The 12517-nt window shown below is 38.5% G+C and overlaps 2 protein-coding genes across 3 annotated transcripts; both read right to left on the bottom strand.

The window, feature by feature from the left end:
- Positions 1 to 5159: 5159 nt before the first annotated feature.
- On the bottom strand, positions 5160 to 8391 carry LOC134817178 (uncharacterized). Of its 2 annotated transcripts, XM_063826316.1 has the most exons (7): positions 8128 to 8384; positions 6897 to 7943; positions 6612 to 6711; positions 6338 to 6448; positions 6129 to 6227; positions 5880 to 5993; positions 5160 to 5529 (listed from the first exon to the last, which is right to left on the bottom strand). In XM_063826316.1, exons 2-7 carry the CDS (start codon positions 6959 to 6961, stop codon positions 5350 to 5352), a joined length of 669 nt encoding a protein of 222 aa, XP_063682386.1. In that variant the 5' UTR covers positions 6962 to 7943; positions 8128 to 8384; the 3' UTR covers positions 5160 to 5349. The 2 variants fall into 2 exon arrangements, with proteins under 2 accessions (XP_063682386.1, XP_063682385.1); XM_063826315.1 differs by lacking the exons at positions 5160 to 5529; positions 5880 to 5993; positions 6129 to 6227; positions 6338 to 6448; positions 6612 to 6711 and having other exon boundaries at positions 7163 to 7943; positions 8128 to 8391.
- Positions 8392 to 9194: 803 nt separating this feature from the next.
- Positions 9195 to 11253, bottom strand: LOC134816315 (membralin-like). Its single transcript, XM_063825113.1, has one exon. It carries the CDS (start codon positions 11030 to 11032, stop codon positions 9410 to 9412), a length of 1623 nt encoding a protein of 540 aa, XP_063681183.1. The 5' UTR covers positions 11033 to 11253; the 3' UTR covers positions 9195 to 9409.
- Between the last annotated feature and the right edge of the window lie 1264 nt (positions 11254 to 12517).

Genomic DNA, 12517 nt, shown 5'->3' with positions numbered 1-12517 from the left:
CAAACTTTGAGCGGACGTTGCGTGCGCATACAATATTGAATCACCGTAAATTTTTGCATAGTTGTATTTAATATATAGTTTGATAAGCATGCAAAGTTTCAGAAGATTTCAAAAAGAACTTGGATCACAACGGGACTCCAAAGTTGATAAAAATCGTGAAAATCAAAATTTTTAGTGATTTTAGCTATTTTAAATAAATTTGGGCGTGTCCCCACGTGTGCAACTTTTCGATTTTTAACTTTAAAACTAGCCTATAACACAATTTACACCTTTAAAAAGCAAAATTGAGCTCCACAACCCAAGGGATAACCCAACACCAGAGAATACTAATTCACAACTTTTGTGTTTTTATAAAATTATTCTTCAAAAAAGCACTAACTTCAATAGCAAATATCTTTATGAAGGAGTAAGGTAGGAAACTTTTCCGGTAGATTTTTAGAATGCTTGAACAATTATCTAAGATAAAAATGTCCTCAGATTTTGAATAAAATTACTCTTTAATGGTGTAAAATCGATTTGAAAAGTTGTTGTTTTGTCAAAAATCAAGTTTTAAAAACACTTAAATTGATGACGTCATCAAGTGATGATGATGATGATAAATTATTTTTCAATATAAAGTAAACTGAGGTATAAACGATTATCTTTAAAACCTGTGGTTCAAAATGACTGCATCTTTTATACTTTTGAATCTACGGACACTTAAATGTAGGCTACAATTGACTGCAAAAAGCGTCTATCACAATGCTGGCAAGCATTACCGTCGCCCTTATATTCACAATACTATTTACCCCCTATACTATTATATCCCCTTTATTGATTTCCAGGCATTAAGACTCATCGAAAGTAGATCAGCAGGTACATTTAAGTTCAAAACATTCTAATTCAATGTTAAAGATGACAGGGATAAAAAATAGTTATATGGAGGTTTTTAAGAAATTTGCGCAAAATACGCGCCAGCATGTTATACGAAATTAGGTAAAAAACCCAAAATCGCCATATTCAGGTGCCTTAAAAACCATGTTAAAATTGAGTTAGAGATCTGAAACTTTGCAGGGCGTCTAGACCTTGTCCAAATCGACTGTAAAAAAAATTTCATGTTTCAGGAGTATCGTGAAGTGGGTTTTCTGGAACCCCTGTTTTACAACAGATTGTCGTGAAGATATATAATATATAATATAGACGCTTTTTGCAGTCAATTGTAGCCTACATTTAAGTGTCCGTAGATTCGAAAGTATAAGCGATACAGTCATCTCGAACCACAGGTTTTAAAGATAATCGTTTAAGCTTTAGTTTACATTGTATTGAAAAATAATTTAACGTCATCATCATCACTTGATGACGTCATCAAATTAAGTGTTTTAAAAACTTGATTTTTGACAAAGTAACAACTTTTCAAATCGATTTTACGCTATTAAGGAGTAATTTTATTCAAAATCTGAGGACATTTTCATCTTAAATAATTGTTCAAGCATTCCGAAAATCTACCGGAATAGTTTCCTACCTTGCTCCTTCATAAAGATATTTGCTATTGAAGTTAGTGCTTTTTTGAAGAATAATTTTATAAAAACACAAAAGTTGTGAATTAGTATTCTCTGGTGTTGGGTTATCCCTTGGGTTGTGGAGCTCAATTTTGCTTTTTAAAGGTGTAAATTGTGTTATAGGCTAGTTTTAAAGTTAAAAATCGAAAAGTTGCACACGTGGGGACACGCCCAAATTTATTTAAAATAGCTAAAATCACTAAAAATTTTGATTTTCACGATTTTTATCAACTTTGGAGTCCCGTTGTGATCCAAGTTCTTTTTGAAATCTTCTGAAACTTTGCATGCTTATCAAACTATATATTAAATACAACTATGCAAAAATTTACGGTGATTCAATATTGTATGCGCACGCAACGTCCGCTCAAAGTTTGCACGTGCGAAAGGTGAGAATTTTGCTCATTCGTGATTTCGAATATATTCTGCTTTCCACGATATTTAAATGGCATTATATATGAATTTAATGCCAACTTGAATGAGTAAAAAGTGCCATATTCAGTCGGTTATCGACAGATATACCTAACTAAACACAAGGAAACGTTTTCAAAGGCAGAATTTCGAAATCGTCGGAATTACCTCCTTGTTAATGAAGTTTCGATTGTGTAAATTATCCTGACATTATAATCAAAAAGAGATGATATTTGACCAAAACCCATAATCATGGGTAGAGTGTACCGCTGCCAGTGTCTCTCTTTTCCAAACAAAAGGAAATGATATTAATTTGAGGAACCGTCCGCTAATGCAAATTGATACCGAGAATGAAATCGGTCGCTCGCTTTTCCCATTTAATAAGCTTTATTACAATTCGTAAGCCGTGAATGAATGGGAAAAGCGAGCGACCGATTTCATTCTCGGTATCAATTTGCATTAGCGGACGGTTCCTCAAATTAATATCATTTCCTTTTGTTTGGAAAAGAGAGACACTGGCAGCGGTACACTCTACCCATGATTATGGGTTTTGGTCAAATACATCTATACATATATATATATATATATATCTTCACGACAATCTGTTGTAAAACAGGGGTTCCAGGAAACCCACTTCCCGATACTCCTGAAACATGAAATTTTTTTTACTGTCGACTTGGACAAGGTCTAGACGCCCTGCAAAGTTTCAGATCTCTAACTCAATTTTAACATGGTTTTTAAGGCACCTGAATATGGCGATTTTGGGTTTTTTACCTAATTTCGTATAACATGCTGGCGCGTATTTTGCGCAAATTTCTTAAAAACCTCCATATAACTATTTTTTATCCCTGTCATCTTTAACATTGAATTAGAATGTTTTGAACTTAAATGTACCTGCTGATCTACTTTCGATGAGTCTTAATGCCTGGAAATCAATAAAGGGGATATAATAGTATAGGGGGTAAATAGTATTGTGAATATAAGGGCGACGGTAATGCTTGCCAGCATTGTGATTACTGGGCCGCGCTCAGCCTGTCATTCCGCCTAATCGAAATCTCTATTCGGTGTTTATGAACATGATAGCCTGAGGTCCCCAGGTAAATGAGGTAATGACATTAAATATCTGCAGCTACTCACAATTCATGTATGGAAACAATGATAACAAATAAAGTGACGCAGGCTCTAGTCAGCGGTATGAAACTAGCAAAGTTCTCCTTGAATTATGTCAGGATGGCCGAGTGGTTAAGGCGCCAGATTCAAACTCTGGTCCATGAATGTGGGCGTGGATTCAAATCCCACTTCTGACAACTTTTATTTTTGGAAACTGATTTACGTTAATCTACTGTTATATTATCATATATTAAAAACCCGCAAGTCGAAAGCTTTGTTCGAGGAAATTTAAAAAAATGAGTTATGTTCTAATTTGTCTTTTATTTGCTATTCATTATCTAGCTCGATTGAATTATATTTATATTTAGGGGTCGTTCACATATTAAATAATCAATATTTTGGAATTTTTACCCCCCCCCCCCCTCCGTAATCAAGACCGAACCCCCTCCCTTACCTATATTACCTATATTACCTATATTACCTATATTACGTAATCAAGGTTTGACCCCCCTCCTATATTACGTAATCAAGATTAGACACCCCCGGCCCCCCATTTTTGAGTTAAATTTTGATGTAGAGATCCAAGAAATACACATTATTCATTGCTGTCTGAGACTTGAAAAAATGTTGATTACATAATTAACGAAAATTGTCCAATTGGTATTTCGAAAATCGGTAAAAAATTAAAATTTTGATTACCAATTACGTAATCAACGACCAAACCCCCCCACCCCCCGTAATCAACCGTAAGCATTTGAAAACCCCCCTCTGCACTCTGCTGATTACGTAATATTGAATATGTGAACGACCCTTTAGTGAAACCGTCTAGCTCGGTATTGTAGAAAGTATGGATTTTATTTGACAATGACGACAAAGTTGTAAAACGTATACCATTGTCAGTTATTTGTCCAATGTCCATTGTCGTATTCGCGGACAATGATTGTGGATTGTCATACTGCATACGTTGTCAGTTGTATGACCCGCCGCGCACGAGTGCGCGGCTCCCCTGCATCTAATCGTAGAAACTCACTAGTGAAACGACCGTGGGGTTCACGACGTGATACAAGACAATGACATGATTTATGAAAAAATAACTGATTTATGAGCCGAAAATATTTGTTCGGTTTAATTTTCTGAAGTCTGTCATCTGTACGCGTATATTAAATTATCTACATTTGGAAGGTTGTGGATCATTTGCAATTTGTAGGTTTACAACCTACCAGGACGCGCGCCGAGTTGGACTCGTCGACGGTCCAATATATGGAACAGATATTTTACGAGTATCACCCGTTGATATCACGTCGTGACCCCCATTATCGTTTCACTAAGTTTTTACGATACAGGGGGAGCCGCGCACTTGTGCGCAGCGGGTCATACAACGTATGACAAATAATTTTCATAGAGATTCGGCGGAATAACAGGCTGAGCGCCGCCCAGTGGCAGTATTAGTCAATATTTGAAAAAGAAAGCGGCATGGCAGCACGCGCTACTTCGAAGAAATTTAGACCATAGACGAGTATTATCCGTCAATGTTTCAGAATCAGCATTATCAGGGCTTGGAGGACTTCGCCGCTTCGACGCGAACTAGCATTCTTGCTTCGCATCGTCGTCGATCGTTGCTCTGCTTCGCAGAGCAACGATCTCGACGGATTGACATCGTCAATCAATATCAGAGCCTGTCTTTAAAATTAAAAATCCTTGGCGAGCGATTAAATTAAAATAGGACCGTATTTTTTAGGTTAATAACCTACCAAGACTTAACGGGTGATACTCGTAAAATATTTTGTTCGAATATTTGTCCAACTCGGCGCGCGTCCGGCCTGTGGTAGGTTATAAACCTACAAACAAAGACGCGCTCGAGTTGGAATTTGGACTTAGACTCATCGTTACATGGCACGCCAATCCCAATGCGCGGCGCTCTTTTCGAGCTTCTCACTATACTTGAGAGTGCCGAGCAATAGACTAGCAATCTGCCAAGACAAAGCTAGGTAAGACTCATCGACGGTCTTTGGAACAAATATTTTATTAACCGTTAAGACCGTATTTTATAGGACATCACATTTAATCGCAGCCGGTAAATTGTAAATGCAACAGTAAACTACATTTTATGTACTTTAAAAAATGAATAAGTTAATAAAATACGTAAAAATCTAAATTCAAATCGTGGTCTTTGATTATTTACCTTGTTGCTCAATACTTGACCCAAAAACAGACATGATCAGGCCGCTTTGTTTGTTACAAAAAGAAACTGTCCCTCGCGTTATATAAATAATCTGTATAAACACAGTTCATATTAACTTTTAGACTTTTCGTTTGTTTGGTTGGATGGTAAAAGGTCTGGATACTCTACGTTTTTGAGAAGTTCGTTGAAATCGAAGAACATGGGATTATGGTTGAAAGTATGGACCAGCTTAAATCGTTCAGGATCTAATCTGTAGTACATCTGTAGTTGGTTTACCAGAAATACTGCCTCCTGAAAATATCTGTTGTGAAACAGTGGAATCAGGTACCGTCGTGGACAGTAATACTATTTATAGAACTAGTATGTTTTTATGAATTTGTGTGTTTCTGGTACAATTATGAACATTTTAGTAGATTGAGCAGCGGTTAATCTGTTGTTGAGTAGCAGTGGAATTTCTGGACCATACCAGGCGTACCAACAGAAACTTAACTTTTGCTTCATTGCTGACAAAGCTTACACAGGCTAGAATAGGACTTAAGAATAAACATATCTAGGGTCCGCTTTTTCAGCCATATGTAATTGTGACAAACGTGAACTCTAAATTTTCAAGCCCCCTAAACTAGTGTTCCAGGTAAACTAACATTTGGAGTGAGGGGATCCTTGTAGGCTCCTCTCATCAGCACCAGCTCCTTGGTCTGCTGGAAGTCAATGTAGTGGAACAGTTCGAGGAGAGGAGGAGCTGAGGATTGAAGTGCCTGCGGGGAGGGGCTCGTCGGGAATGTAACAGATTGGAACTCAGAGAAATTCTTATAATAATATGACACTGACAGAGGTATTTTGAGAAGTTTTAAGAGTTTCATTTATAATGAAAAGTAGATCATAGTTAATACCTTGAATGCTTCCAGACTAGTGAATGATATTCTGTGCTGGTGAATTTCAGAGTACATCATCTCGAAACCACCACTATCTTTGGGAATTGCATACACAAACTGGGGGGTAAGAGAAATAGTTCGACGAATTTGCATCTACATTCTACAAAGATATTTAAGAGCTCCAAATATTGTTTCAAAAATTCAAGAATCAAATTTAAAGTTCGAACCCTTGGACAGATTTTTCCTTTTGCTTGTATCTCAGCGTAGTGCATGGATGGAATAACACCTGATACGAAACCATCTTTCGTCTGATGATAATCAGCCCAAATCTTTGAAATCTGCGGTAAATGGGTATAGTGATGAAGATATGAGCAAAGGAAAGAAATATGTTTACCAAGCACTGATCCTAAAACTAATTCCAATGAAACATTCATTAATCATTTCTGGAAAGTCTAAAGTCTAAAATCAAGCGGGATTTCTTCGACGATGAAAGTCACCAACCTCTTTAGGAGTGGCATCCTTCAAGAGCTCTGTTTTCATGATGTCATCCAGAGTGTGTCCTGGAATCTGACTACCTAACCCGATCGTACCACTGAAATTCCTGAAATAACAATTGTTCGTGGGTGAAAAAATGTAAATTTCCAGTGCACATTCGATAGCAGTTGAGTTTACCAGTGGTCTGAGTTGAATAAAATGGAAAAAAACATTCCTTATATGATTAGAAATATCATCTATCTATCGATGAAGTGAGATTATGAAGAAACTGACCTATAAAAATAAACTGACCTATAGAAAGAAATGCATCCGACTCTGCTCCTGATCCCAATATTCCGGACCAGGTTTCCCAACATAGCTGGTTACTTTTCCTCCTTCTTTTCCAATCACCTACAATCTGTCAAATACTCGTTGTAACATTTGTAAGGAGAAGATAGAAACCAGACTTTAAGCTCTACCTCAAGAGATCCTTTATCTCAAGCACGGAAAATCTCTCGGTATCTCCAATATTGGTCATAATTTTAATTTCATAGTCAATTGAAAAAATCAAACTTTCTGCACACTTCGCAGTTAGAAAAACCGTATTATGGAATTAAAATAGCTTCTCTTGTAAAACTGTGTTATGCATGAATAAATTAACAAAAATAACTTAACTCTTAAAAACTTCTAAGTCTATCACCATTATCATCCAGACAGGGCTCATAAAAACAGTTTTCAAATATTTCCCGGAAACAGAAACGTCGACATTATCGATATACAATTTATCAAAATGATCTCAAAAAGCCATAACTCATCATTCGATATAAACAGGCTGTTTTGTATACGCCAGAGGATCGATCGGTTGCCTATAATTTAACTCTTCCAAAGTCCGGGATTGTGGCAGTGACTCCTCCCCCTCCACAACCCCACTCTGAACAATCTCTACTAAATGTCTGGGGTACCCACACTGACTGCCACAAATCTGGTCTATCTCCTGAACAGTTTCCAGTCCCTCCACCACCTCACCAAACGCTACTTGTTTACCGTCCAGCCATCGGGCCGGGGCCGTTAAGATGAGGAATCTAGACGAGTTGGTGTCAGGACCGTGCCCTGCCATCGTTATGATACCAGGACGGTCGTGTATAATCGTGTGATTCTCGTCAGGGAAGTATGTTTCATCCTCGTATACCATTTCCCGCATGCTGGCTCCATAGACGGATCTGCCACATTCTCCAAGTCGAGGTTTAGGCATTTGAAGGTACTGGGGCTTCTTGAAGGATTCCACTTTGCCGTTCCAGGCTAGACCCTTGTATGGTTCATCGTGGGGCTGGTCTGCTTGTACTCTCTCTACCACATCTCCTACAAAATGAGTTCAATTAAAAAGATAATCAAGCTGGACACGCTACATAATTCTGAATATAATACCTTCAAACAATGAAAAAAGGTACGACAGCACATTATATTTTAGACGTCTTGATAGCCAATGAAGAAAGTTGTACCTAAATTATTCTAAAACTGACACTTTTTACGCTTGGTTGCTCACCTCCATAAAGACCAAATCCTCTGACCACGTGATCTATCGAAGACCCTGCGTATCCAAATCCTTGATTATGAGTGCACAGCTCCCTGAAGTTATGACAAGTCTTCGGTACAACCTTGTCAAAGAGTCGTATCTTGATAAAGTCCAGATCTAGAATATATTTAGTAGATGTGGGAGGCTTGTGAGCCAGCTGGCAGTGGATTATCTTCTTTACTACCAACTGGAAATATGCGTGAATACCACTGGAGACGGACATTGCTGAGGGAAGTTAATTATGAAATATTGACGTTACAAAATAAGCCTGGAGAACAAATTAGTTGCTAGGAGTGGCACTTCCTTGGTTGAATTTAATGAATAGTAGAACGAGATATCGTAATATGATAAGTTCGTCCTCTTCAATTATCAACAAAATCAGTTAGTCTTAAGCAACATTAATTGTTAACCTTTAACAATTCAGCTGCCAATTCTACCAACATAACTAATTTCTTAATATGATAGACGTCGGTTGGGACAGGGAGATTGGTCAACCTTGCTTTGACACGTGACAAAAATTAACCGACCAGCTTGTGGTATCGGCCAAAAATTCAAGAATCTCTGTCACGTGCGAAAGCAAACTTGTTGCACCCTCTGTCAGTACCAACGTTCATACCTTCACTTTAATACTTGTATTTCCGTGCTTGTTTTACTGAAACGAGTGAAAATAAGCGAGTGTTGACAAAACCAGAATCCAGACGTGGTGATATCAGTCATACACAGGGGAATAACACAATATTTATTATTTCATACCTCTCATTTATCATACTTACCCTTGCAACTTACTTAACTTTCCAACAATTTGGTCGAGAAACATCTTTGGTCCAGTTTAAAAGAAATTGCAATTTTTATTTAAATATAATACAACAAAGTTTTATAACTTGATTTTAAATCAAAATGCGATGCAAATAATCTGACGACCAAATAGATGAAATAAATTTATTTGAGGCATTCGGCATTCACAGCTGATACATAAAAAACAGTAATTTGATATAAATTACAAATCTGTCTGTTCTTTCACAATAAAATGTCGGAAGTTCATTCAAAGAAGTTCAAATAATTGCTCGGGGAATTCGTTCCAAATATACAAAACAAATTACACTGGACAATTTCATAGTATTATATCTTGAATATTTCAACATATATCAAAAGCAATACCGTCCGTGACTTTGTGCGACCAAGCTGTGCGCGTATCTAACCCTACATTAAACTTTAAATATCTTCGTTTCAAACTGCAACAAATCAATCTTCACTACAAATAATACTCAGCATTATCATTATCTACATTTAAATCCGGCTCAGACACTGATTGAGAGTTTGCAAGTTCCTCACTAAGGGTGGTCTCCCTTCTCCTCAGACCGCCGAGAAGACTTGAACTACTACTCTGACGGTGAATCGGACTGATATCTAGATACGGATCTGATGAAGTGGTGGTATCCTGGTCCTCCGTGCCCTCGCTGGTGGTATCTTGGGACCTGTCCGGGTCCTCAACAACTTCTGGCATCATATACTGGTTACCCTCCTCATGAGGGGGGACGGGATCAATCCCGACCAGCTGGAGATACCTGGAGACCTGGTGGTACCTGGAGATGTGCCTCCACATTATCATCCACCTGCTCCTCAACATGTGCTGGTAGTGGGACAGGTCGAACACTCGCCGCTCTAAAGTCGGGATGTACGGCTCCAGAGACACGTATCCGTTCTGTTGCAGCTGAACCAGACTTGTAACCATTGCCTCAACGGTGAGAGGGTTGGCGTGTTGCTGCTCCCTCCTCGTCCTGGTGATGAACAGCTCTATGATGGGTATTTCATACTTGTGGTAGAAATATACCATACAGAGCTGGGTGGTCATGAAGGTGGTCACCAGAGCAAGGCCTGAGAACTGGCCGTTGAACTGACTGTGGAAGCCGTAAAAGAGGTAGCTCGACAGGTAGAAGAATCTAGGGAAGTATTTCCGGGAGAGGTAGCTGTGACAGCAGATAGTGTAGTAGTTGTCTGCCATCCAGACGAAGGCTATGAGGTGAAAGCTGACCATAGGGTCGTCTAGCAGCTCCGTCATGATGGTTTCCAGACCCCACAGTCCCAGGAACATGGTTAGTAAGGAAGCGATGGGAAACGGCATCCAAACAGGGTAGAGCACTTGGTTCTGTTGGAGAGCGAAGAGCAGTTTACAGAAGAACTTGAAGAGTTGGTGATGACACAGCCTCATCAGCATGGCGATGACAGACGTCAACACAATCATCAGAACGAAGGAGAGGATATAATTTAGTTTATTGATCCACATGTCGATAAAACGGTAGTGTTCACCTGTGATCACGTTCCTCAGAAAACCCTTGTTGGACACATTGGACGCTACCTTTTTAAAACTGCTCATCAACACATCATCATACCCAAACAGATTCTCCAGCAGAAACCGGCTAAAGAGGTTGCCAAAGCAGGGATCGTGTTTCTCCACGGTGAAGTTGGTGACGGGGATGCTGAGGTTAGTCCTCAGAGCGTCATCCATCCTCAGGAAGGAGTAGTGGAGGGAGTACTCCATGATGTATCTCTCTTCTTCGTACAGGATTTCTTGTTCCAGCGGTAGCGAATAGAATGTCTTGGTGGTGTTTACCTGAACCCTGACAATCCCGTCTTTAGGCCAGGTGTCCACCAGAGAGTCAAGACATGTACCACTCCGACTGAGGAAGGCCTGGTGGACGTAGAGCAGGAGGAATATACAAACTCCCGTCTGTACCATCATGATCCGGTCTATGACCCGGCGAAGTGCACGTGGGACGTTGGTTGCATAGAACAGACTCACTTTGTAGAAGAGGCGGTGGAAGAGGCGGATGTGGGTTTGAGCCATCATGTAGTCGTTGGCGTGGAGGATGTCCATCTTATACTGTCGGAAGTGTACACGGAGACTGAGTTGACTTAAATTGGTTGGTTCCTAAGTTAACTGAGTCCTGGTTCCCGAGTCCCGGTAAGTTCTACGAACTGGCGGAGTCCTTGTAATGTCTCCTCCCCGGATTTACTGAGCCGGACGACCGTGAAAGGTGTCTTGTGTGGTTTCCTTTTTCATTTGACTGCCATGACCGTCATTTTCAACATCCTGCAAATAAAGCAAGGGTATTAGATTTTAAATTTAAAGGGTATGGAATTGAAAATGTATGCATTAAATTCATGTATCATTCGAAATTCAGGGATCGCTTACAGTCAAATGAGTTTGTTTTAATTGAGGGCGAAGTAAACTCTAGACACAGACAATGTACAGGAATGTACAATTAGGTTAACCAAGTATATAGATATTTCTTGAACATAAGAAAAAGTGAAACTTAGTTCACTATTTCGTAAACACAACAATACAGTTGCCTGTGAACGCTACGGTAAAACATCGAATAGTAAATTTTAAATTCATGACAACTCTCATTTCTGGCGTATCTATTATATGGGATGTTTTGTGATTTGATGGAACTTCTCAAGATCCCTTTTCAAAACTAGGCGAATCAGCAAGGATTTTTGTGTTAAAATGGTTTGTTTAATCGATGTTTTACGGCACACGAAGATCGGCAATTTACAAATAACGTAACAAGGTAATCAGTTATTAATAATAAACAAATATATTTACAGAACTAATAGTAATATAACGAGACTATAATCTGAGAAGACTTTGAAATATAATATTTGTAAAACATCCAATTAACATTTCCCGAGATTGTTGTCAATAACCCGAAAAAGGCACTTTAAAGATGAAATTAAAGGTAAAAATAGGTAAAATAAGATATTCATGAACGGACAAGATGAATATTCAAACTTAGTGCTTATTAAGGGGGCATACACCAAATCTGTCCAGACCAAATGACCTCATAGGCAGTTCAGTGACCTTCTAGCGCACCGTTTCCACACCAAAAAAAATTATTTTGAGAATTCCCATTTTTGTTATCGAGCATTTTCTGGTTGACAGTGCAATTTTCGGACAAAATTATTTTGTGGTTGAGACGGTATAAGTAAATAATTTCTTGCGGTATCGAGTTGAAATTTTGCTCGCCGTTTATTCACATCTATGTCAAGGTGTGTGTAAAATCTTGATATCGTATCTAAAAAGGCTGGTGTGTTATGAATTTTTAAAGTCAAAAAGCTAAAATTGTCCTTTTCAGGCTTATTTTAACAAAAAGACAGTCAGGGAAGATCGGATTGATTTGATGCTTGACATCAAATTGTTCTCTGAATTTTGGCGCAGTTTTTGATGCCCTCAAAAATGTTTTTACTCATTCAGCTTCAGATCTATTGGACCTCAAAGCCAAACAACAAATTTAGGCACATTTTTCGGTTTTAATATTTACTGATTTTTCTAAAATTTTGATAGGAATGTGCTAGTGAC

Source organism: Bolinopsis microptera, chromosome 6 (genome assembly GCF_026151205.1).
Source record: "Bolinopsis microptera isolate Bmic1 chromosome 6, MBARI_Bmic_1.0, whole genome shotgun sequence".
Classification (NCBI taxonomy): domain Eukaryota; kingdom Metazoa; phylum Ctenophora; class Tentaculata; order Lobata; family Bolinopsidae; genus Bolinopsis; species Bolinopsis microptera.
The sequence above is the reverse complement of the archived record's forward strand: the minus strand, read 5'-3'. Positions and strand labels throughout refer to the sequence as shown.